This window comes from Callospermophilus lateralis, chromosome 5 (genome assembly GCF_048772815.1).
Source record: "Callospermophilus lateralis isolate mCalLat2 chromosome 5, mCalLat2.hap1, whole genome shotgun sequence".
NCBI classification, from domain to species: domain Eukaryota; kingdom Metazoa; phylum Chordata; class Mammalia; order Rodentia; family Sciuridae; genus Callospermophilus; species Callospermophilus lateralis.
In genome coordinates, this window is record NC_135309.1 from 48,315,009 (window position 1) to 48,341,984 (window position 26,976).

General features: G+C 38.0%; 1 protein-coding gene across 2 annotated transcripts in view; it reads right to left on the reverse strand.

Annotated features, from left to right (window-relative positions):
- Trim36 (tripartite motif containing 36) overlaps positions 1–25,680 on the reverse strand; it is a 47,583-nt gene extending 21,903 nt beyond the window's left edge. The window contains exons 1-4 of one of the 2 annotated variants that reach the window (XM_076855876.1): positions 25,618–25,680; positions 13,307–13,541; positions 5,609–5,934; positions 2,735–2,881 (exon numbers count right to left, since the gene is read on the reverse strand). In XM_076855876.1, the coding sequence (XP_076711991.1) occupies positions 2,735–2,881; positions 5,609–5,934; positions 13,307–13,541; positions 25,618–25,680 (771 nt within the window). Of the gene's footprint in view, positions 1–2,734; positions 2,882–5,608; positions 5,935–13,306; positions 13,542–16,256; positions 16,284–25,617 lie in introns of those variants that run through there. The other variant, XM_076855877.1, reaches the window with a different exon arrangement.
- Between the last annotated feature and the right edge of the window lie 1,296 nt (positions 25,681–26,976).

Consider the following 26,976-nt stretch of genomic DNA (forward strand, 5'->3'; position numbering starts at 1 on the left):
TTTAATGCCCTCAGACCTAGGCAGACTGTATTAAACCAAGAATCAGTATGTTATATTATCATTTATTCATAGGCCTCCAAACAAAGAATCAGACATTGACAACAAAAGTAAAATGTAAAATGGCAAGGCAGGAAGCTTACCCAATAGTGGAAGTAATTTTTAACAAATCCACATTCCAGTTCTCCAGGAACTGGTCAGAGGCTAATTTCTCTAGGACTCACAATTTCTCAGAAGCTTTCCTCTGAACAGTGGTTCAAATCTGAGTCTCCTGAGCACGATTAAAGAACATAGAGGCCTAAGACCCTTGAAGTGTACAGAGTTGGCCTCTGTAGTTGTAACCAGGTGCCCTAGGTGAGGCTAACACTCCCAAAAGTTTGAGAGCCACTCTTTTCCTCTTTGAATCACATCCTTAATGAAAGGTACTATAGAAACATTAGAGACAAGAAACAAAGAAGGAAGAGAGGAAGGGGAAGTCATTCAATACTCACAATGAATATCTTTATGTAGAAACGATACTTAACTAGGATGGTCCCTGCTCTCAGCTCTACAATTTTAAAGATGATGGCTTTGCTCTACCTCTGAAAAGATTCAAAACAAAACGGTAGGAAGAAAGAGTATACAATGATACATTTAGTCAAGTGCCAAAGCTATTTCAGAAAACAAGACAATACTATTCACCACAAATTTCACAAAAACAGTATAAATAAAATACCCTAAAACACAAATGCAGTATTATTTACTTCCTGATTCAATGAGGACTATTTGCAAGGATGTTTGCATTTTTTACTTTTCTAGGTCCTTTTTGTTAATAACTTCTCTAAAATCAAAACCAGAAGAGATGGTAGTACAGGAACAAGATTCTTAAACTCCTCCTTTAGAAATGAAAGGAAATAAATCAATGGGAAACAAAACTAGCAAAAATTCCTCAAGAAACATTCTTCTGTAAGATGTTCATTACCTATTGCAGATATAGCTGTAGAGAGGGTAAAGATGAGCCAACCAACTCTCTGTAATGAGAAAACTGAAATGAGCCCCTGTGTTCTTTAATTTCAAACTCTGCGTGAAAAGTTTAGAAAACCCACTTCTGCCCAGAAAACAGAGGAGAAACACAGTTTGCTCTAACATAATAGCTTAAGTGTATGCTATTATTAAAGACTGATTCCAGGTAATAGAAAAAAATTTGAACAGCTTGTGTAAGGTTAAAACAAGAAACCAAAACCTTTAAAAAGGTGTTAAATTTAATTACAGATAGTAATATGTGGGGAAAGCTATGGAGGCAAAGTGACAAAAAATGGATTTACTCTACCACTTCAAACAACCTAACAAAATATAAAACAGCCCTCAATACACTGGACAAAAACAAAGAAAAACCTTTCCTTGAAAGATGGTCATGAAGACGAGCCCACAATTGCCCTAGCTTACTTTCTGGAGGTTTCTAAGGCCTAGTACAGAAGAGAACTCAAAAGGGGACCAGGGACTCCCATGAATGTAGATGGAGCTGGAAGTACAGAAAGCCCATGTCTGTAAGGCTTAATACTGAAGAAGAGATAGCTGTAAAGAAATGTACAAAACAGAGTATCAACTCGTGTATGAAGATATTACCAGGGGACAAGGAAAATATGACCCAAAGGATCAAAGAGGGAACAATTCCAGGAACTCACATAAGGCTGGGAGTAGTGCTTATTCCCCACCAGCCAGACAAAATAGTTAAATTTAAAAACCTTCAAAATTATAGGCCATCAGAAAGGGTAACCAAAGTGTTTTACCCTCTATAACCATGTAAAATTAGTCTTAGAATGAAATGCCATTCTGTCCTGCCTAACAAGGTTTAACAGCAAGTTTCCAAGTAACTTAATCACATATCCAATAAGAATTCAAGAATATTTGAGGCTGGGAATGTAGCTCAGTGGTAAAACACTTGACTAGCATGTTCTAGGCCACCCCTGGCATCCCCCCACCATACACAAACACACATACACACACACACACATATGCAAGGACTATTTTAAGAATACAGAAAGATCCAACACCAAGGTAAAATTTACAATACATGGCAGCCAATAAAAATTACTAGATAATCAAAGGGAAATATGAAGAATAATGAGAAAAATCAATTAAAACAAACCTAGACATAACAAAAATGAGAGAATTAGTAGACAAAAAGAATTAAAATAAGTATACCTGTTTTCTACAAGTTCAAAGACAACAGAGGGAATACTGAGTGTGATATAGGTATAAAACACAAAGTATAAAACTGTGTATATATGCAATTAGATATAGACCAAAAAAAATTATATACATAGTGTTAAAAACAGGCAATAAGGGGCTGAGGCTGTAGCTCAGTGCTAGAGTGCTTGCCTCACAGGTGTGAGGCCCTGGGTTCGATCCTCAGCACCACATTAAAAAAAATAATAATAATGATATTAAAAAAAACAGGTGATAATTAAAATGAGTGGTAATTTCATAGATGAATTAATTCCTCTTTAATATATTGCTTAATGGAAAAAAGAAATAAAAAAGGAGGATACACCACTGCTTTGTTACTAATCAAACTTTTCAAGTTTTTATAAGGTTCATGTATAAAGTTAATAGGAAGTAATTCAATCAGTAGATTATTAAGTAATACTTTACATTGTTAACTCATTTCTGTAAAATGGCTCACTTTGCAAGCCATAATTTCAGGTAAAGTTACAAAGAAACAAAATTCAGTTCCAAAACAACAAATAAGTCCTACCTTTAAGGTTTTGTAGGCAGTGCTCATAGTGGTTACACGGTGGTTGGAATGATTACCACCCAACTTACAGAGATGACAAACAGGCCTCCTACATAATTCACAGTACATGTTTATTCTCTCCGTTTCATGTTCTGGGCACATTAAAATCTATTAAGGAATAAAATATGATTAAGCATCTAGGTTTCAGTAATCTAATGAAGTCCCCAAATATAAACATTTGTGTTATAAAATCAGTAAATATTCACTTAATGAATAAAAATATTAAAAAATAAAAAATTTCTGTATTGAAATTACCATTTTTCAGTTTAAATATAGAGATTTTTTTTTCTCTTAAATGTGGTGATAAGAAAATGAAAGTTTCACTCCTAGCAGAAAGATTAACCAAGCTTGAAAGGCCCTCCGACCACACAGACAAGGCAATTCTTAATGATCTTGATGGATATTTCTATAAGACACCAGAACAACTTATGAGAATCTATAACCTGACCACTCCTACAAAAAGTCTGTTGCTAAGAGAATCTTGGAACACATTATGATGTAATCTTCCAATGTGTTAGCTTTTATAAACTAATTACAAGCACACTAACCAACTGTGTTTTTCTACATATTTCTACTTTTTTATTTATTTTGTAATTTATCATTGTAGATACTTCTGAAATTTTATGTAAAATAATTGTTTTCATTTCAAACAAGGGGGTATTTTTAGTATGTAAATGAAATTAAAAAGTTGTTTATGGTTCCAACAGACTGGATTTTAGCAAGCGAAAATTGGTCCGATAACTTATAACTTATAACTTAAAAAAAAAAAGTACCATATGGAAAACATTAATACTGATATAGATTCAGGAGAAAAAACAGTAGAAAATATCTCAAAGCTTTTCAGAATATTCAAATTCCTACATTCTCAAAAATCACTACACATGAAGTAAAATACAAAATTTGTCTTTCTACAAGAAATGATTAAAAAAAACCCTGAAAGTTGGGACTGGGGTTGTGGCTCAGTGGTAACTAGCATGTGTGGGGCACTGGGTTCAATCCTCAGCACCACATATAAAATAAAGGTATTGTGTCCATTTATAACTAAAAACATGGGGGGGGGGGGGAAATCCATGAAAGTTAAATGCAAATATTCTATAGCATAAGGGATCCCCTTTTAGAATTATACTATATTAAATTATACACTTACTAAGGGAAAAAATACATTTTTTCAATATAACCTTACTTATATTTCCTCTGGTTCTTATCAATCTTTCAGCATATTGGTAAATGTAGTTTATGCTCAAAACAATGAAATCCTTAACTCACAAAAACTCAAGCTAAATATAATTAATTTAATAATCATAGGTCCTTTCATGATAGATTAACTGATTTAATTAATCTTTTAAAAGAAATATTAAAACACCAGGTTGAACTAAAAAATCTTTAAAAATCAATGACCTTGAGTGTTTAAAATGAGATAACACAAAAAGCTATTTAATAAATCTACTGCCAAATGAGAAAGTTTGAGAAGAGTCATTCAAAATGTGGAAGCGTAGATTGTTATTGCTTTACTCTACCAGTCCTACACTATTTAAGAAACAGTTCAGGGGTTGGGGATGTGCTCAAGTGGTAGTGTGCTCGCCTGGCATGCGTGCGGCCTGGGTTCGATCCTCAGCACCACATACAAACAAAGATGTTGTGTCCGCCGAGAACTAAAAAATAAATATTAAAAAATTCTCTCTCTCTCTCTCTCTTAAAAAAAAAAAAGAAAGAAACAATTCATAGTTTCCATATAACTTTGGAGATTTTCCCTTTTTTAACACAAATTGAAGGCCTTACACTTAAGAATGGAATTATACTTTCATATTCTTACAAGTTACTATGCTGTAAGAAATTTTTTAAAACAATCAATTATAGCTGGGTGTGGTGGCACACACCTGTAATCCCAGCAGCTTAAAAAGCTGAGGCAGGAGGATCACAAATTCAAAGCCAGCCTCAGCAAAAGCAAGACACTAAGCAACTCAGTGAGACCCTGTCTCTAAATAAAATACAAAATAGGGCTGGGGATATGGCTCAGTGGTAGAGTGTCCCTGAGTTCAATCTCAGGTACCCCCCCGAAAAAGAAAATCAAATTAAAGTTTTTTTTAAATCTATATAAATCAGAAAATGAAGATATCCAAAAACCATTCTGCTTTTCAGTCACATAGTCACATAGCAAAACATATGATAAATCACAAGGTTCTTGTGAGCATTACTAAACAAATTATCCAGAATGTTTAAGAAATGCATATTCTACCTGAGATATTATAAACTTCAGAATATTGAGAATATCAAGCTGCAATTGCCCTTTACTCATAGTACAATTTAAGCTAACTACAAATATCAGAAAAAATGTGTTTCCAAACCAAATCTTATGGGCAATTTTGAGTTTATCACACTAAAGCATAAAAGCTTCCTAAAACATTCCAATCAGAGAGATATCTTTCCCCTATTACTCAGAGTTATCAGTATGAAGATTCACTTATTGTATTGGATTACACTGGATTCTAATAGAATGAAACCCAAGTTTATCTAAAGGTTGGCCTTCTAAGAGGGAGATTTTTAACCCCATACTACATAACTCTAAATAAGAGGACTGGGTCTTAGATTCTTGTACTATTCCTTTTAATGTTACTTTCTTTCTGTCAAGTTCCAGACTCAACCTTTTTTTAATATTTTTTGGTTGCCAATGGCTTTTTTACTTCATTTATTTATATGTGGTGCTGAGGATCGAACCCAAGGCCTCACACAGGCCAGGCAAGTGCTTGACCACTGCGCCACAATCCCAGTCTTCATAATAATATTTTTATAACCTTAAATTTATAACATTAAATATTTTATAACATTCTAACTTACCTTGGGTCTAAAGTTAGTGGTGGGGCCCACATACTCATGCTGAGCTTTTACAGTTCCCCAAGGATGATAAATTTTGAAGCATTCATTGCAGTAGCTTGCACTACAGTCCATGCAACTTTTGGTGGATTCTTGAGGTGGTGGTTTACAAAGGTCACACATAATGGCTGTGGCTGCCCTAGCTGCCTGCCGGTATCTCTCGACAATAGTTTCCAAAGTGAAATTTCGAAACAGACCATTGATTCCTCGTTCTCCAAGATCCACATTATGTTCACAGCCAGGGCAAGGGAAAGTAGTTGTCTTAGGGGTCAATGAATTGCGCTTCCAGCCTGTATAATTAGTGAATCCTTGTTTAGTTACATCAGTAGCAAAATGATTGAAATGAAGAAAAGAGGAGTCATGTTTTAGAAAGATGTATCTACAAATCTATTCCAAAAGCATAATACCCCAAATGGTTCCATTTGAGTTGATTTGCATTCTTTTCTAAAAACTATTTTTATTTGATATGCAAAATACAAGCTCAACTTTTTAAATAGCTATCAGATCAAAGAGAAAAGGAAAATACAGTAAATCCCATATAAAACCCATATTAAAACAAATACAGGTATAAAGATAAATCATATAATACAATACTACATGGGAGGAGGATCTTTTGAAATTACATAATTAACATTTATATAGTTACTTTTATATACTATATCCAAAGACATTTAAATGAACACAGTCTTAGCTGACTGAGAGGAAATGGGTGGATGCAAAAAAGAGCACAGGTCTTTAAGCTAAGGCCCATGGAAAATCTCCAGGCAGATCCACAAACTCTTTGATACCATGCACAAAATTTTCCACCCATCTATTTATTTATACATATTTTATGTGAACAATCTGTAATTTTATTTTATTCTCAAAGGAATGTATGATCACAAAAATTTAGGAACCACTACAATAAAAGGTTTCCCACTGTAGTATTGTTTTATCTAGAAAAATTCAGTAGGCAATATCATTAGGTTAAGTGAGTGCAATCTATAGAAGAGTAAAAAACTCATTCATAGACCTAGAATTTAGTAACTTTAAGAGGAACCAACCATTTATTATCTTCTTATAACCTGAAACAAAGAATCATTAAATTACTTATTTGTTATAAATATAAGGGTTATATTACAAATAATTTTATAATATAAAACACCATATTTTGTTTAATATTATCATCCTGATTTTTTAAAAAAATCAAGAAACCAAACAATGACAGTTCTCACTGCCAATTAGGTCCCATAAATCCAGTTGTCCACTGAACATCGGTGCATGCACACCACATTCCTTCCTCTCATTTAAAAGCCTATTCTTTAAAGTATGTAAGCTTGATTGACCACAAAATAACTCACTTAATATAAACATAAACTTCATAATTTACAGCATCCTTTTATACACTACAATGTATCTAATACCAAAAATGAATGGTTAAACTCAGTCTATCGCATTTAATGTCTACATTAATACTGCCTTTGCACATGATTATGCTCACTCTCTTGATGCCTGGCATGAGAGCACTATAGGTAAAATATAACAATCAGCCCACAATAATACTTATTTGAAGTGACTTAATACCATGCTAAAATGGCATTAGGCCCCCAAATCTACTTATAAAACAAACATGCAAAATATTTTAATATCTCTAATGATATTTTAACTTTAATGCATATGAAAACATATGCATTTTATATCTCATAAAAATTTGAAATTTCCACCCAAATATATTTTCTTATAATAATTTTAAGAACATGCAATTCAGTCCAGGATGTTTCACACCACAGCAGGCATATAATGAAATAAGCAGCAAAGCTGTTTTTAAAACACATGCTGATGAAAATTTCATTTAGTTAAAAAACAAACTGAACAACTCTGGAAGTGGTATAGTGCAGTGGTCAAGTTTTAACAAATGTAAATTCACAATTAATTGCATGCTTCCACACATGAGCAAAGTGATGGGAATTTAAATGAATGGATAAATTATCTCAATAGTCAATATTTTTATTTTTACAAGAAGACTATTATTGGTTTTATGAAGGTTGTGATCAATTAATGAGATAAAACAAAATTAAATCATGACAATAAAAATCATGCTTAACATGTACACTGGTGATACTCAGATTTTTGGTCTTTGTGTTTAGAAATTTCAAAAAAGATGTTTCATCCCTTTTCTGTATACCTGTTAACTTACTTTTGCAGTCAAAAAGAAAGGGTAAAGCATCACACTGAACTTCTTAAATCAGGTAAAATATTAAATGAAGGCATGAGTATTTTTAACCTAACTTATTTGAATAGAAATGTTGGCTATTTTTCTATATAGATCTTGAAAGCTCTCAGTTTTTTCTCATGAATGCTGCAAAACTTACATTTTATTTCGTCTGTCCTATACTTCTACCACTGTTTTGATAAAAGCAATATATGTTTACAGCAAAAAATTAAACAGGACAGATTCAAGGATATTCTGGGGAGGTAAACCTAATGAAAAAATTAAAACAGTGGAACTAAGAATACAATGTCATACAGTCAACTTTCAACTTTCTATAGTTATGCTATCTACGACAGTAGTAATTAACCAATGTGGCTATCTAAATTCAGAAATAAAATTTAAAATTCAGTTCTCTGGCTGCACAAGTTGCAGCTTGAATATTCAAGAGCACTAGGGGCTAGCAGCTACCAGATTGCATGGTGCAAATCTGAACATTTCCATTATCATAAAAAGTTCTACTGAACAATATTGCTTTATTGCATAATATAATGAAAAAGAAAACTAATGATGGCTTGCAATGGGAAGGAAGTAATGTAGGCCAAGCAATAGTCAATTTGTAGCACCACAATATTTGCAAATTATATTAATACTATCTACTTGCAAAATTTATTCTTTTCCCTGTATATCTTCACTTCAAAGACTGATTAAATGTAAGCAAACTGATTTATAGCAAATTCTCCAAAACAGTAAACTTTCAGTCATATATTTTGCCATTTAAATACCAAAGAGAAAATAAAGTATTTCAAAAGAAAAAGAATCAATTAATAAAAGTTCCAAACTTCTGCTAGTTACCATTCTCTTCCACAGTCTGGCTGCATATAACTTCCCCACTATTACACCTAGCCAACAACTGGTATACTACCACTCCCCACACCAGGCATTCATGTTTGGCTTCTGGTGTCTGGCAATTAGCTGATACCTTACACTGCCACATTAATGTTTCTTTTGGCATATACTGACCATCTGATGTCCATGATTACCTTTACTCTTTGAATATTATATTAGAATTCTTCAACTTGCAAAAACTATTTTTCTCAGCTACCTTCTGAATCAAAAAGGTAATAAGAAATAAACTTATTTTAAGCTAGGTACAGTGGTGACCTATAATCCCAGCAAGTAAGGAGGCAGAGGCAGGAGGATCACAAGTTTGAGGCCAGCCTCAGCAACTTAGCAAAACCCCCAGCAATTTAGTGAGATCCTGTCTCAAAATTTAAAAAAGGACTGGGAATATAGCTCAGTGATAAAGCTCCCCTAGGTTCAATCCCTAGTACCAAAACAAAAAGAAAAAACGAAGAAAAAATTATTTTAGGAAAACTATTTCTCTCCTTCTAGTTACTAATTTTCAACATTTAAAATGGTCTTAGACTTACTAAATCCTCACTGAAGAATGGCTATAAAACTTTACAACAGATGCAAAAGAAGGCAAGAAAAACAGAAAAGGGATAACATTTCAGGTCTTTCTTATTCTCCAAAGAGCAAGAGGGTACCACCAGCATTACACAAGAAAAGTAGTCCGTTTTACTTTAAAGGTCAACTGGAGTTTAAAAAAAAAAAAAAAAGAAAAAAAATTTCTTTGATAGGTTGGTCCACCTTTCACACAGAATACTTCAGAAAGCCTAAAAAAAGGAGGGTACATTATCTACCACAAGTGGTTAAAACCTCAGGTGTTAAAACTCTGATGCCAATACTTTAAACATAAAAAGACATCATATTCATAAAAAAGCAACAATTGTTATTAACTGCAAAAATAATCAACAAAGTAATCAAAATTTCCAATACATGAGAAAGTACTGGCTTATTTACTCTCCCCAATGTTCCTATATTAAGCTTTGTTCCACTAAGTAAATGTAAGAAATTTTCAGGTGCTGTATATTTTTTAAAAGAACAAGCAAAAGGAATACTTATCATTTTCTTCAAAAAAGTGTTGCATGCATACTGACAAAATGCAAGCACTAATAATCAGTGTTCCCCCCTTCAAAACATCAGAACTTGCTTGAAATTTTAGTCATATTGACCTTTAAGTTGTTTCAGCACAATTTGTTCATTTTCTACATAATTTTGAAGACTTGACCACTGATGTTAAATAACCTTATATATATACACAAGATAACATAATCTAAATTTAAAACTATACTGCCTTTGGCCACAAAAGCAATAAAGCATTTTCTACCTCTCCACCCCAAAGATCTCCGTTGTGAAGCTGTGAACAATGAACAGAAAGCTGGATTTAGAATTTAATTTCAAAGAGAAGATTCACAACTTGTTAACAAAAGATAAAGCAGTAACTGTGTCCTGTACATAATACAATTATTGAATTAACAGTAAAAATGTGTTTTTCACAGTACACATGGTATTTAAACATTCAAGTTATTGGAATTCAGAATTCATCATTGTTGGTGCAGTGCTTAAGGGACCTATACTTTGTTCTATACATTTATGTTTTTAAACAATCCTATTTCTGGTAACTGTTAGAAAAAAAGGTAAATCAAATTCTCAAGTTTGTCTTTTACTGACCCAAATATTACTAAAACTGGGTATCTTTTTCTGTAAATAAACATTATTAGCACTGAATATATTTTTTCCATTTTTTATTTCAGGAAAATTAAAAAAGAGAAAACTTGTACATATATGATCAGAAGCATGAGACAATATAGCTCTTTTTATATAATATGCAATTATGTTATACACATAAATTTTACTCTCCTTTTAAGGAACTCTTTTATCTAAAAAGCTCTATCAAACGTCTAAGGCAACATTATCCAAATGAAATACAGAAGCCAAAGTTAAAATATGTGATTTTAAATTTTTCACTTGCCACATAAAAAAGTTAAGAAACAAGTGAAATTAATTTTGATAACATGTTATTTAACTCACTATATTCAAAGTACTGTCATTTCAAAATGTAATCAATATAAATATTTTAGTGTTTTTTTTACCCTAAGTCTTTAAAATTCATTTTATACTTACAGCACATCTCACTTCAGACTAACCACATTTCAATCACTTAACAGTTGCATGTTGCTAATGGCTACTACATGGGATAGCACAAATCTAATTCTTTATTAAACCAACGGCAAAAGTAACTTTTAGAGTTCTATTCTTCCCCTTCTGATACCTGTGAATAATGTTTCTGTTTTCCTTCTCAAGTATGTATAACTGATAAAAACAAAGAAAAACCCTGTCAGAAAAAAAGATGGGCAGTGATATTACTGAACCATGAATCCATAAATCTGTCCAAAAAAATACTACAGGCAAATGTCCAAACAGAAGTTAAGTAACATTACATCTGTAATAGAATGAGTTCTATTAGTTTAAACCTGATGATCATGTGATCATGTGGAGGACAATCCTAAAATTTATATTCATCGATACAAACTTCCAGGAATGATTATCATATTTGAGGCATTCTCGCCCTCTGGGTCCTCTAGTTTATCTATTCAATTACTCAGTATGAGTGCTTGACAAAGAATTATACTCTAAATCTGGTATTCTTTATGAACCTTTGTACAATGCTAGACTAGTTTTTATACACTTTTTCATAACTATTGGTCTATTTTATTTACCTCTTCAGCATTTAGTCTTACCTGGTAACCAGTGAGCACTCAAAGTATTTGTTGACTAAATGAATACAGCTGGTATTCAATAAGGCAAAGAACTTCAGTGCTAGAGAAATCAGGCAGTTGACAGAACTTGTTCAGCACACTGCTCAAAGCAGAATCCCCCTCTACAATACTAGCAGATATTGGTCACCCATACATTATTTAAAATAAAGACTGCATACATTGATGACCTACAAAAGCTGGAGGAGTCAGAGCCAAAGACATGTTTTAGCAGTCCTGCACTATGTTGAGCTGGCACAATATTCTTAAATAATTTGAATTAACTGCCAATGTTTCCACTGAAAAACCATTACCAGGTTTGTGACAAAATAGTAAATCTGACAATTGGTGCCCTCAATTCCACAAATTCATTTGGTGCAAAGCAGCTTCTGCCCTCTTTGAAAGGCAAGCATTCTAATCCTAGCCACGGCCCACTGTCCCCAACAGGAAGGTCTAGAATCAACTGGCTGCTGGTTTTCCTATAATGGTTAAGCTAATAGGAAAATGCATCTATATTGTATTGTACAATACAATATTTTACAATATATATATATATATATATACACGATATTTCTATTTATACAATATTTCTATACCAAAAAGGTAAAGTGAAAAATTGTTCTGTGTTTATTATGCTTGTGACCTAAAATTTTAACATATGCGACTTACAGAAAGACATCCTTCTCTGGGGGAAAAAAAAAAAAAAGAGTTTACATCATTAAAAAGTTACTCCTAATACTAAAAGAGAAAGAAACTGACAAAAGGATTAAATTTAAAATCTCAAAGCTCAAACTGGACAGAGCTGAAGCTCTGAGATCTGAAATTTATGGCCATTTAAATACTACCAAGAACATGCTTTTTACCCATCTCAGACCTCAGTACCAAGAATTTTTTGTACTAAGAATTTCAGCATTAGCCGGGTACAATGGCACATGCCTGTAATCCCAGTCAAAATCCCAGTTTGGGGGGCTGAGACAGAAGGATTCTGAGTTCAAAGCCAGTCTCAGCAAAAGCAAGGCACTAAGGAACTCAGTGAGACCCTGTCTCTAAATAAAATACAAAATAAAGCTGGGGATGTGGCTCAGTGGTAGAATACCCCTGAATTCAATCCCCAGTACCCGCCCCCCAAAAAGAAGAATTTCAGCAACTCGAGTGATTTTTAAATTACTTTGTAATACGTTAATCCTATAATAGCTACCTAAGAAAAAGTAACACTACATCAACAGGAAACAATTTACATGTTGGTAATATGATAAAGGTAATAGTATATGTGCTCTATATTAAATCAGACCTACTTTATACATTATTACAGAATTCTGCTGTTTGTGATGTTCAAAATTCTTATTTTTAAAATGGATTAAGAATGGTTAAAGAAAATTCTCAAATGATATCAAATAATTTGTCTATAAATAAAGTTTTCTAGGACTTGCCATTATGTAGTTCCATTTCTAATTCTGCAGTATTTATTTGGGTATTACATATATGGATATTTCTCTGGTAAGTATCTCATTAATCCACTGTTTTATCATATCAAAGACACCATAGGGTCAGAATATCCCCTAAATATAGACACAGTTAATAAGAGGTTTATCACAAAGATAGTGTTCAATATCCAATATATGCTTTAAGCGCATATCAAAAAACAAGAATTCATTTTCATATTTTAACTGGGAGTAATCTCTTATAATTATAGTTTTAGTTTATCCACCTGGAAAAAGTTAACATTTAAAATGATAAAAACAATTTTCTTTCCACAGTTATTCCTAAACATGAAAGTACCTCACCCCAACCAACCAAGGTTCTGCCACATACCTGGTCTGCTAATTCTGTCAATTTTATCCATGCTAGGGGAGGAAAGCCGAAGTCGAGGACTGCTCTGATTGGAGTTGTCTGATCCCACTTCATTGAATGAATCATCAAGTGTCAATAAGAGTTCTTTTACACATTTATGACAGATACTATGTTGACAAGGGAGAATCAGTGGGTGGGTAAACAACTCCTTGCATGCTGGGCAAATGAGCTCTCTCTCGATATTCTTAATAGACACCTTAAAATAAAACAAAATCAGAGTCAAAAGCTCACAGAAGGCAGTATTTTATCATGCTTATAGCTCTTGTAGAAAAGCATATGCTTTAAAAAAGTTAAGAGATTTTTAAAAATCTGAAGCTCCCTCAGACTACCCAATTTTATGCCATCAACTGTCCTCCAATATCCATAGCTCAAAAATCAGAATCAAGGGGGGCAGGCACCTGTAATCCCACCTACTAAGGAGGCTGAGACAGGAGAAGTTCAAGTTCAAGTCTTGCCTGGGAAATGTAGTAAGACCCTGTTTCAAAATAAAAATATAAAAAGGCCAAGGTATGTAGCTGACAGTAGATCACTTGCCTAACACATGTCACAGCTTAAGCTTAATCCCCAGTACTGGAAAAAGCAAAACTGAATAGACACAAGATAAAAAGAAATATAAGTATAAAAGAAGTTGGCATAAAATATCAGGAGACCATAATAGTCTATCAAAAAATAAAAAGTCATTCAAATCATCATGAATAACTCAATGATTTAGGAACTCTGTAATATTCTAAAAAAATTACTTCAATAAAGAAGTTTAAATATGGGCTGGGATTGTGGCTCAGTGGTAGAGCGCTCGCTTAGCACAGGCGGGACCTGGATTCGAGTCTCAGCACCACATAAAAATAAAGGCATTGTGTTGTGTCCATCTACAAAAAAGATTCTCTCTCTCTCTCTCTCCTTTAAAAAAAAGAAGTTTAAATATAACACTAAGAACAGATTGTATTCTTACTTGGTACATTAAGTTTTCAGAGTGGCAAATAACAAAAGCTGATAAAAACTAGGCTAGCCTATACGTTCACAGAATCCTAGTTGAAATCCATTTACAAGCGGAATTATCAGCAATTTTTTCACCATTTTTAATATACTGTAATGCAGTTAAAATGCTTGATGCTTTCATGCTATATATCAAAGCTGTTACCATAAAAGCACTTAATGAATACTAAAAGGATGTAGAGGACTAAAAGGCACCATTAAAAGTATTTCAATACTATAGACTTTCATTCTTTCTTTTTTTTTTGTAAATTTTTTTATTTATATATGACAGTAGAATGCATTACAATTCTTATTATATATACAGCACATTTTTTCATATGTCTGGTTGTATACATAGCATATTCATACCAATTCGTGTGTTCATACATGTACTTTGGATAGTATGATCATCACATTCCACCATCATTAATTATCCCATGTCCCCTCCCTTCCCCTCCAACCTCTGCCCTATCTAGAGTTTTTCTATTCCTCCCATGATCCCTCTCCCTATTCCACTATGATTCAGCCTCCTTTATTTTAAATGAGAAACATTTTAGATTCTTATAACTAAAAAGTTGAATGACTTCATATTGCTTTCCCTTCCTTGACCTATGTGTTTTCTCATGTAACCTGAATTTTAAACGTTATGAATCTATAGTCAGCATGTCTGCAATTTTAATGATGTCCAACATTAAAGGACTCAACCTCATTTCAACTCTTAACCTTACAATGATTTCAACTAGCAGAAATACACAGAAGTTAAAATGTAATTAATACACCCATCCTTTTTAACATTTTTTTATTTGTTTTTTTTAGATATACATGATGGTAGAGTGTATTTTGACATACTACATATGCATATAGTATAATTTATCTTAAACAAAAATGTATGCTAAACTATTTCCCTTAAAATGTCACAAAGAATTTTAACAATCCTTAATGATTTATTAACACTAGAGACAAATGCTTTTATCACTTTCATTGTAGTTCTCTTGCTGCATCAGTAAAATATTTAATAAAGGCCCATGTCAGGATTTTAATAAATCTGGAAATGAGATACCACACCTACGATTCACACCAAAGATACAGAACATTCAGTTTATCTGATTTCACAAACAGTTCGACAATAATTCAAAGGAAAATATTGTACTGAATGTCCAAAATTTTCACACCCCATTTGTGTATAAAACAATACCCTTAATTAAGGTTTACCTCTCACTGGAAGAAGATCTAACAACCATTTTTCTTGTACATGAAGCATTCACTGTCTTGAATTTAGCTTTATAATCACAATAAAATAATTCTTACACAAAAGAAAAATTAATTGTCCATTTTGTGTTTATTGAAGGAGAAACAATCTAAAAAGAAATGTGATGTGGAGGCTCATTTGCTCTTCAAAGGGGTTCATTGGAAAACTTCAGAATAAGTGTACATACGAATCTCCAAACAAAAACTCTAGTACCTCGACGGCTGCCAGGGCTCCGGCAGGCCCCACCCCGCGAGCCGGCAAAGCCAAACAGCCTTCGCTCACTGCGGCAGCACCTGGCCAGAGTCCGCGGGAGCCCTAAGACGCTCCCAGACAAAGGAGGATGGGTCACGCACCCGCCTCCCTAAAGCGAATTCTCCAGCTTGGATCCCATTAAAGAGCCCTGTCGGATTCCCCGAGGTGCTCAGGTGGGCAGTCACGGACCCGCGCCCTCCTCGGGGCCCGGGGGATGACCAGTGCTTCCCTCCCAGCGTGTTTAATAAAGGGCGGGGGTGGCGAAACCAGTGCCTGGTGGGGACAGGCTACGAGGAAGCGGAGCCACCCCACGACAGCCCAGGCTGCTCCGGGAGGAGAGACTCACTCCCGGCTCAGGGTGGAGGGCAGAAAAAGCCCCGGGGGTCCTCGCGCGCCGCCACCAGGGCGAGAGGAGGCAGCCCCTAGGCCCTCACTCACCAGAGAGTCTGAGGCATCCCCCTCCATGGTAGCCTTCGGCCAGGTGTCATCAACGGCAGAGTCTAAACAGGCTGGCTGGCGGCCCCCAGCAGGGTCTGGTGGGCGGGTCCCCGCGGCGGCAGTGGTGCCTCGGTTAAGAGCCGGAGGGCAAGCTGGTCAGCCGGATCCGGCCAGCGGACCGACGAGGCGAGGAACAAGCCGGGGCGGGCCGGCGAAAGCACAGGCGCGGGAGACTCAGCTTTGCTCCCAGCGACGGCCCCGGGAAACCCGCCCCACTGCCGGCGGCGGCGGCGGCTCCCGGACTGCAGCTGGGCCGACCGCCGCGCGGAGACCAGGGCGGGGCGCCTCGGGGGCGGGGCCGGGGCCGGGCAGGGGCGGGGCCGGGGGGCGGGGCCGTCGCCCAGGCAACAGCGCCCTCCGCACAAAGAGGGCGGGGCGGCAGGCCCTCGGAGCGCCCGGGGCAGGTGTGAGGGCCCTGGCCTGCGGTGAGTGGGGCTCCGCGTGGAGTCCGGGCGCACTCCGCCTTCACCTCTCCGGCTCCCTAGCCCCTCACTCCCACCCAGGCCGTGACTCATTGCCCCTGCCTGGGTAGGAAGCTGCGAGGGGCGGAAGTGAGGGCGGTGGAGCCGAGGGCGGGGCCAGGGCGGGGCCCGGGTGTTGCAGTCCTGCGGGGCTGCAGCAGGATGCAACCGGCTGCATCCCTCGCCACCCGCCTGGCGCGGCCCCTCTGCGCTTCATTTTGCTTTCCCCGCTGGCTTTCCCAAAGCGCGGTTGGAGACACCACGAAAGAGCAACATCTCCTGGCTCTGAGCTCTGAGGAGGGGGCGAGGGCACCGCGGAGCCGCGCTCCGGAGGGGACCAGAGCGATTGACCTCCCACTCCTACCACCACCTGCAAGGCCCGTCTTGAGTATTCCGCAACCCCCACCCACCGCAGGTCTACGAACCCTCTTTTCGCGACTTGATTGGTTTTGGGTGGAACTTCAAGTTCCCCTAGTGATCAATGAACACTGCTTTCGGCTTCCTGCCGCTTCTCACCTGGGCGTGGTCTCGTCACGCACCACACGTTCCTGCCCAGTGGCAAGGGTCCAGCCCTCAGGGTAGCAGTTGCGTTCCAGGGTGCTGGCCAAGAATTGAGTTGAAGAGGTAGGGACAAGGGAGTGCCCACAACCCCGCAGCACCCCTTGTTTTTCTCCCCTGAGAACCGAGGGCAGAGGGTCCTGAGCTGCACACGCACGGAGAGACTTAACGGAGTTAATTTCACCTGCCAAGATTCAGGCACGTTTCCTCTGTCGTGTTTCTCCAGCTCGCACGGAGAATCAGTTAACCTAGGTTATTTGCAAAGTGTATTACTAGATCACACCATTGCTTTTCCAGCTTCCCTTATCTCTTTCAGTATCACATAGTGTCCTAAACTGAGTGAAGGGACCACAGATCTATAGAGACGCATATTTAGGTTTTGAAATGCCTTCCCACTTTCATTTCCTCTTTGGGAGCGTCTCTGCTGTCGCAAGTTCTACCGTCTTCCCACAGCCCAGTCAGCAGTGGTAGCCTCTTCTCCAACCCTGCAGCTAAATGACGGCAGTAAGTGTAGAACTGAGAACAGCAAGGAGCTATTGCAATTATCTTTAATGGAACATCCCCAGTTTACAGGTCACGGGTAGAGAGGATAAGCGCCTGACCACTTAATGACTGGGTTATTCTGATTCAGATACATATCGGAAGGTGTTAGACCCCAGAGGGCTTCTTCCTTCTCTCGGGTTCTCAGGAGTCCTATTCAACAAGGAAATGAGGAAAACAGCAAATGCCTATGTCATTTGGGTACCTAAATCATTCCCCACGCCACGTACCTACATAGATTTTTTTTTTTTTAAGGCTCAACCAGTTAAATAATAAGACTTTCTAATACTGACTCTTGGGTTAAATAAATTCCCATCAGCTGTAGTTTCACATTAGAACACCTGAATAGTGTTGTGGGTCCAAATAATTAAAAGGTAATTTTAATTTTAATTTAATTTTAAAGGTAAAAGAGATTAGACGATTTCATGTGATGAACTAAAGATACACTTATGTATAGACAATACTTGGTGAAAATAAATAAAGGCCTTCCATTATGCAAATCAAACTTCACTGAACCATTTTCACCTAATTTACAAGTTCCAAAAATTACGTTAAAACACTTGCCAAGGGCTGGTGTTGTAGCTCAGTGGAAGAGCACTTGCCTAGCATGCGTGAGACACTGGGTTCAATTCTCAGCATCATGTATAAATAAAGGTCCATGAACAACTTTAAAGAAAAAAAAAAACTTGCCACAATGTGGGGAACTAGGCACTTTCAAACTTTTTGTGATAGTGTAGATGGTACAGCTTATTTGAAGGGAAATTTTGCAAAAAAAATTTAATATTTAACTCTTTTTGACAAAAGTTATTTTTATCTAAGAATGTTCCTATTGTAATACTTGCATGTGTACACATAAATATGCATACAAAGATCTTATTTGTGGAATTATAGTAATCAGCATCCACACCATGAAATACTATACAGGAGTTAAAATGAATGTACCAATGATAAAGAATGCCTAAAATACAGTGTTTTAAAAATGTGAAGTCATATGAATTCTGTATGCTGCTGCTCTTGACAAAAACATTCAAGCAGGTATATATGTTTGTACAGGCAGCTAAATAAAAATAAAAGTGTCTCTAAAGCACAAGAAATATATTATTGCAGAGAAGTAAGGGAATGGAGTCAGAAGTAGGGGGCTTACTTTTGTATTTGCATTAATATGTGCATGGCTAGCTTCTAAAACATTTTATATTAAAATCCTTTGTATTTATATACTTTTTAAAAAATTTTTTTAGTTGTATTTTTTTTTTTTTATGTAGTGTTAAGGATCAAACCCAGTACCTCACATATGCAAGGAAAGTGCTCTACCATTGAGCTACAGCCCCAGTCCCTAATCTGTATACTTTTTTAAAAGGTTTTTTAAATATTTTTATTATTTGTTGATGAATTTTTAAATTTTATTTATATGTAGTGCCGAGGATTGAACCCAGTGCCTCACACATGCTAGGTAAGCGCTCTACCACTGAGCAACCCAGCCCAGCTAATCTATATACTTTTTAAAGCCAAAAAAAAGTGAAGGAATATATTGGTAAGATGACAGCAAATATGAAAACAACCATTTAAAACCTCCACTTCCCAGTTCCCTCAGGTTTTCTATCCTGCTTGACAGTCTACCATGCTTTCATCAACTTCTCTCTACTGCCATACAATCTAGCTTCCCACATACAGGCACCAAGACCTTTCTCGGTTCCTCAGTTAAAATCCTGTGTGCATGTGTGAACATCCTTTCTTTTTTCCTTTTTACCTCTAGTCAGGCTTCAAATCATTACTGTTTCTTCTCACATTCTGTTCTTTCTCATCCTCCTGTCTAATTCCCCTGCCCAACCTGAGCCTCCTCTCTGCATGCCTAGAGGGCCACAGACTCTTAGATATTTACAGATGATTTCCTATATGGGCAATGCTGTCCTTGTGATTCCAATCAGACAGAGGCAGAATTAGCTATAGTGCTGGACCACAAGCAGCTTGGTTTCAGAATGTGAGGAGGAGAGGGATATATATGAATGTGTACAGGTGTATGTTGGTGGCAGAATTTTTAGGAGGGACGGTAAACTTGCAATAACATAAGTCTGATAAAGGATAGATGGCTGGGAATACCATGATTTCTGTAGATGTTGAAGATTTTAAAGGCTTTTACAGAGAAATGGCTATCCCCTGGCAACTACCCCTTCCCAGTTAGGAGTATTCTAGCACCTTTTACCCCAATAGATTATAATTTAAATCTGGATCAAAATTCATGAGAAGGTAGCCTAACCCATTCCTATCACTCACCAAGTCCACAGACTTTCAATTTTTGAATTTACTGTGATGTCTTTTACTTGTTGGTGTTACTTATTCACTCTTCCATCACAGGGGTGTGAGCTGTCTCACATCTACCTTCTTCATGAAGTCCAAAAAGTCAACAAGCCCCTCTAGGCCTCTAGGCCTAGAACATAAACACACCACTTAGTTTTTGGTAAAACAGAGGCTCAGTTATTTAAAATACATACTTGTTACCTTGTAGGCTATATACTACTCACTAAACTGACCTAGTCTCTTCCCATATTAACTGTTTGGTCTGAGATCAGACAATCAAGGTACCGTTCTGTTAATATAACCTGCAAGAAAGAGAAGCAAAGGAAGAAGACTACATACCCCTACACCTTGCCTCTGTTAGGAATCCCTAGTCATTCCGCAACACTGGTATAAAATCAAGACAGCTTCTCCTGCCCAGCCTGAGCCTCCTCTCTGCATGCCTACAGGGCAATAGACTCTTAGATATTTACAGATGACTTCCTATATGGGCAATGCTGTCCTTGTGATTCTTAAGGGAAATAAGGAAAATAGAAATTAAGTAAATCACAGGGTTGTAGTAGGTTGGCACACAGACTGTTCATACTGCTGGGAATTAGGAAGTTAGAGGTGAAGGCACAATGAATGGCACTGTCTATCAATTGTTGACTAACCAGTCATAAAGTGTTTCTATGGGAACAAAATCAGGGGAGAGGAGTCCAGAGAGCCAGGAAGTTCAGATTTCCACTGCCTGACCAAATTCCACTCATCTTTCAAGCTACGATTCTAGAGTCTCCTTCATTAATCTGGTTTACATTGATTGTCTCTTAATGTAACCCCTTTAGCACTTAAGGGTCTTCCTGCTAACACAATTACATACTCTTTATTTCATATCACTGATGTCTGATATTTTGTAAGTCATCTCTCTAACCATTTAAGCTTTTATTTAAGACAAAATCCAGTAGGCATTTAGCTACTAAGCAGTAGCACCAGATCACCGATTTGAAATTGGGAAAATGGGAGAAACAATGCTGCTCTTGCAGACTTTTTTCTGATAATCGCGAGAGTGAATGTACTTGCTGCATAACTGGTAGGCAAAGGGGTCTCTTGATGAACTTGAGGTGAACAACATTGGTAATATTTTAAGGTTGTCTGGAAGGTCCCCTTTCGCCAAATCTTATCATCCCTCCTCAGAGTTGTAGAGTCAGCAAATAAAAACAAAGCACATGGTATAACTAGAATTTCAGATGTTATAAAAATTTTTAGTATATCCCAGAAATTGCATGAAACATATCTGTAGTAGAAAAATTATTTGTTGTTGATATTAAATACAAATTTTACTTTATATTCTGTATTTTATCTGGAAATTCTACCTCCACTTGCTAATAATGATCATGCAATTTGGATATAAGTTATCTCAAGATATAACCCTGTTATCATAATAGCTAATGGTAACAACCTTTATTTACTAAGGGCCTATTATGTGTCAATAACAATAATAGGAAGGTCATATAACATATTCATTAATCCTTGTAATAATCCTGTGGAAACAGGTATAATTTTCTTCAGAGAGTACAGGTAACAACCACCAATCCTCCCCACCTCTATCCAGAGATTAAGTAATATGCTCACAATTGCAAGGCTAGATATCAAACACCCAGGATGAAAACTGGATGTTACTCTAGCATCCTTATTGCATTGCCCATAGGTATGTATAAAAGATGTAATTTATAATTTCACAAAATATCTGGCTCACTCTTTTACAGTGTAGTTTAGGAGATCCCTTTTTCCTCAAAACTTTTTAGAACAATATAGTTTAAAAAGAGAAAAATTATGATAGTCATGAAATTAGCTATTTTCAAATTAAATTGCAAAACTCTAAATCTTCTTCCCTACCCTCCACATTTCACTCAATCCCAATGTATTAAAAAAAATATTTTGGAGAATACTTTACAGTGGAGACAATCTTACCATTATCACCCCAGTTTAAATTTCAGTTGTGTGAGCACCTATCTACTCAGCCTTCTGACACAGCTCATTTGGTGGTATTTTTGTTTTGGTCCCAGGAGATGTTTAAGACTTTACATTATTCTGGATTTACGAATATTCTAAACCTAATTCTTTCAGAGTATAAGTGTCTTCTTGTTCTAGAGTCAATATTGTGTTTATAAAAATTATTAAATTTTATGTGCCTCAAAGATGTTCAAAGTTAATAATTCACCATGTATTTCTCTAACAAAATTAAATGTGAGCTTTCCAAAACCCCTTAATTTTGTTCACACTATTCTACTCTTTGAATGTGTCCAAACAGTAACGATTAAACTATAGGAGACAAGAAGTACTTTTGGACATTTATATGTAAAGATAAATATGATAAATACTGGAAATATAAAGAGGTATATTAAAATTAAATTGCTTTATTCTTCATCATCAAATTTTCATTATTGGAATCTGAAATAATGCATGATAGTCTAAGAGAAGAGGTATATGAAGATGATAAAAAATTAATGAGGCAAATCTTTGAAGAGATCAAAGCAGTTTGAAAATACTGCCTGAGTAATCTTGGATATTGACCACAGATTTGAAAAGCTCTTCTTTAGTCCAAAGAGATGAGTTGCAAAAGAAACAGATTTCAGAAATGGTAAAAGTTTCACTGATAGTGAAATACAAGGAAATGCATTTATGCTGATTTTTAAAACTCTTGAAAAATAAGTATTTGCTACTGTGTGCCTATAGAGTATTGTTTGATGAGCTGAAAGATTGCAATGATAGAGATTACTGTGTACTTTAAATATTAAAGTAAGCATATCACAATAAGAGTAAAATCAGCTGATCAAGTTTAGTGTGTGGGTTTTAGGTTACCCAAAGAGGAAAGGCTCACCTCCCATATCAGTAAATTCATAATAAACTAATTTATTTGAAATAGTCACATAAATATCTGCCACTGGGCAGGGGATTGGAAGTGGGAATGAACCTCCAGTGTTTCCTTTTGTAAAGCCTCTGAAAAGTTAGGATACTTTCCTAGAAGCATGTATTAATTTTGTAAGATTTTAAAGCCATGTATTTTAAATTAACTTGTGTACAGTTTGAGAAGTCCTAAGAGGATTAAACAACATCTGGAGGGAAAGTAAAGGAAATTATGCTGATGTCAGGCACTGGTCTCAACTTTGAGAGACTCAGGAGAACATTGGCAGACTACAGGCCTCTGATCTTACTTTCATAATTAGACCAGCTTCACATTATTCATTACATTAGAAACCTGAACTACAAAGTGAAATCTAACTCCCCAGAGGAAAATAAAGCAAGTGAGTCTCAAAGGTTTGTTATTTCATGGCTAATATTAGGTGTCCAAAGTCTATATAATCATACACAAAATAGGGGGTTTTAAATGGAGATGGTTAGGAGTCAATTCTTGATCCCTCCAGTGCTCTTACTGGGGAAACCTGTAAGATGTCCAAGGGACACCTGGCCTCTCCACCTATGGAAATTAGGCGAGAATGTTCATACAGGCTCACTGCTAACGCCTGGAGAAGCTCTAATTAGTCAAGAGTGAGAGGCAGAGGAATCCAGTGCAGGAAACTAGAAAATTATTTTGTGTTTTCATTACAAAGAGCATATTGTGATGAACACATTGCTATTCTGAGGGGTCTGTTTCTGTTTTTGTGTGCCTCAATTTATTCTAAAGTTTCAAGATTCATAAATGGTTCACCCTACCTCTCCATTTAATGTTTATGGTAAGCCCAGCGGCTTCATAGTCACCCAGGGTGTTGTCAACATGCCCATCCCTAGGCCCACCCCAGAAATATTTTCTCAGAATTTCTGGGTTTGGATGCAATTGATTAGTCGGATGCAACTGTATGGAGTTAACCAACTACTACAATTCTGGCTTCTTTTGAAGACTGCCTGAACACAAGCCTAAATTCACCAATTTATCATCCTATTCCCCATCTCATCAAGAGTGGTTTGTTTTGAGATTAAAAAAAAAAAAAAAAAAAGGCATCCTCCAACCCGCGACTCCCAAGCAGATGTTCCTGTCAGGCATCAGCACTTAGAACTGGGCAGCCAGGGTTCGTCTGTGCGTCCTGCTCTCCAGAGAGTCACGTTCTGGCCTTCCTCTGGCTGTGCTCCTCTTCGCTGGGAGCCCACCCTTTCTTCTGTACTTCTTTCCCCAGGGTTCATTCCCTAGAGGGAGGAGGGGGCTGCCGTACATTCTAGGTCTGGAGATGGTCAAAAGGTTATTTGTGACGGGCCAGGGTGTTCCCATGCACACGCAGATTGAGGTTCAGGATGGAAAAGAAGTAGAACAAGGATCCTCCATTTGTACTCTGCCCGGTCTATAAATTGAAGCGGCGCCCTGAAGCACTCCCCCCATACCTTTCAGATGATTGTATTCAGTTGTTGAAGAATAGAAGTCAGGGAGGAGTTGGTTCACCTGGGACTCTTTAGGCTAAGAGCCCACAGGACTATCTGGTCTGAAACTAAAACTACTCCCTGCTCTATAATGTCTGTTGGAGTTGATAGGGTGTGGAACTCAAAGTTTCAAGGGCTCAGAACAGGGCTACAGAATCATCTCTCTCGTTTCTGATGACTACGCGCAAGGAGTTGGGTTCTGCTCCAGGCATAAAAGGCAAAAGCAAACGCCATTTACCGCCTTCTGGTCACCGGAGTCTGGTGAGTAGTGAGCGGTGCTGCCTCGGTATTTCCCGACGCGTACAGTTTGCAAACGACTTAGAAGCCTCTCTGGGCAGTTTTTCGCGTACTGCCCGGAGCCCGGTTTCTCGCAAGGTTCTCTACCCACGGCAGGCTGCTCCCGGCGGAGGTGAGGGCGTGGTCGTGGAGCGCCACCCACCGCGCCAGCCAGGGCCCCAAAAGGCTTCAGGACAGGTGTGGGGCTGACATCTGGTTCCTCCAGCATCCCTACTCCCCACTAAAGAAGGCGGTTTGAAATGTTCCCTGCCTGGGGCAGTGCCTAAAGACCTGGAAAAAGCGCCGAAAACTCAATGGAAGGGAAAACTGTGTTGCTGGCCGCTATTTATCCTCCACAACAACAGTCGAAGAGCTGAGCCCGACCCCGCCTTCCCGGCCTATTCGGACCCTCCCTCCGCCTCGGCGCCTGGACAGGCTAGGTCACCCACTCGGACTCCTCACGCTAGGGCAGCCCTGGGTGCATAAGGGAGAGTTCCCTTGACCAACGTGTGGTCATCGTCCCCATATCTTCGCACAGTGGGCTGTCGCCCAGCTGGCTCCTAACGCGCTCTAAAGTATCCCACAGCTCATTTCAGAGACGTGTCTCGATAAAGAAAAGGCTGCTACTTTGCATTCTGCAGCAGCTGGGACGCCCGGGCGGCGGGCGCGAACCATGGGATGTCGCCCCCGTCCTCCCCAGACGCTGAAACGGATCAGGCTCCAGGCCGGGTAGTACCCAGAGTAAGGACCCGTGGCATGACACCGCGCGCCCCCCGAGCACTCACCTTGCCTTTGGCTAGCAATTCCATGATGTAGCCAAATTCATTTATCTCCCCCGACTCCGACATGATTACGACCCTTCACAAACTCTGGAGAACCAAAACGGGTTCATCGAATTTTTTCTCTTCCCTCTCCTTTCTCAGTTTTTACTTTGAATTTTGCCAAGCGCTCCTCCAGTATGTTTTTAATGAGGAAAAGTGAAGAAGCGGAGGACGAGAGTCCGAAGAGGGGTCGGGTGGGATGTAGGCTATAGCGGACTCCAGGGCTGCCTTGTTCGGTGTACTAGGCTGTAGGTGAAGCGTCGGGGCAGCGCGATCTAACCGAACAAATGAGGGCGGCGACGACTATGAAACCCTCTCCAGGCGGAGCCGGACGCGCAGAGGCCCCGCCTCCTGGGGGTCGCGGCCGGCGCCTAGCGCCAGCGGTCCTACCACGGTGGAGACAAACAAACGCGCTCACAAAGCGGGTCGGCTCCCGGCGTGGCGCGCACCCAGCCCCCGACATTCACTGGCTTTTAAAAGCGGTCCTTTATCGAATGCCAGAGAAGCTGATGGTCCTGGGCTCCCAGCGAAAAGATCAGGAAACATCTCCATCACACTGCCTGGAGGTGCGAGGGCAGAGAAAAATGAATGGCAGAGGAGACACAACAAAGGAACTGGCTGCTGGCTCCGGAAAAAAAAAAAAAAAAAGCTCAGGAAATGGCAACACCGCATCTCAAGTCAACCTTCCTGAAATCCAATAGGTAACAAAGACCAAGCCCAGGGCTTCTGAGATGAGAACAAATACAAGGATTGTATTTTTAAACACTCGTGTGTAAGGTCGATAGTATCTCCATATCCTCTTGATACTCGACTTTCTCTTGACAACAGCCACACACACACACACTCACACACACACACACAAAAACCATGACAGCAAAGCTCCTAGACGCTGACCTTCAGTTACTGTCCACTCACTTTTCTAATCATTTTGTTGATTAAGTTAAAAAGCAGTTTCTTATATTTTATACTTCTGTTTATAATAGCAGCTACCTAGATGACTACAGCTGAAATGTCCTCTTAGACCATACCTGCCAATCTTTGCCTCTCCTGAAAAGAAAAGGCTAAACACAGTAACCCTAGTCTATTACTCTGGGCAGTCTCTTATCTTTCTTGAAAAGGAGAAAAGGATAAGGGCTTGAGTTTTAATTAAAAGGAAAAAACTGCCAGCGATAATTAGATTAGACAAGAGCAAGATTTACTACAAGAGTGAAACCACTTTTCTTAAGCAGGTTGGCAGAGTTTGCCCTGGGCTGGGCATCAGAAAGCAAGGTAGTGTGTGGAAACGACCTATTTTACAGGCACCTGTGAGTTTCCTAGGCTCAA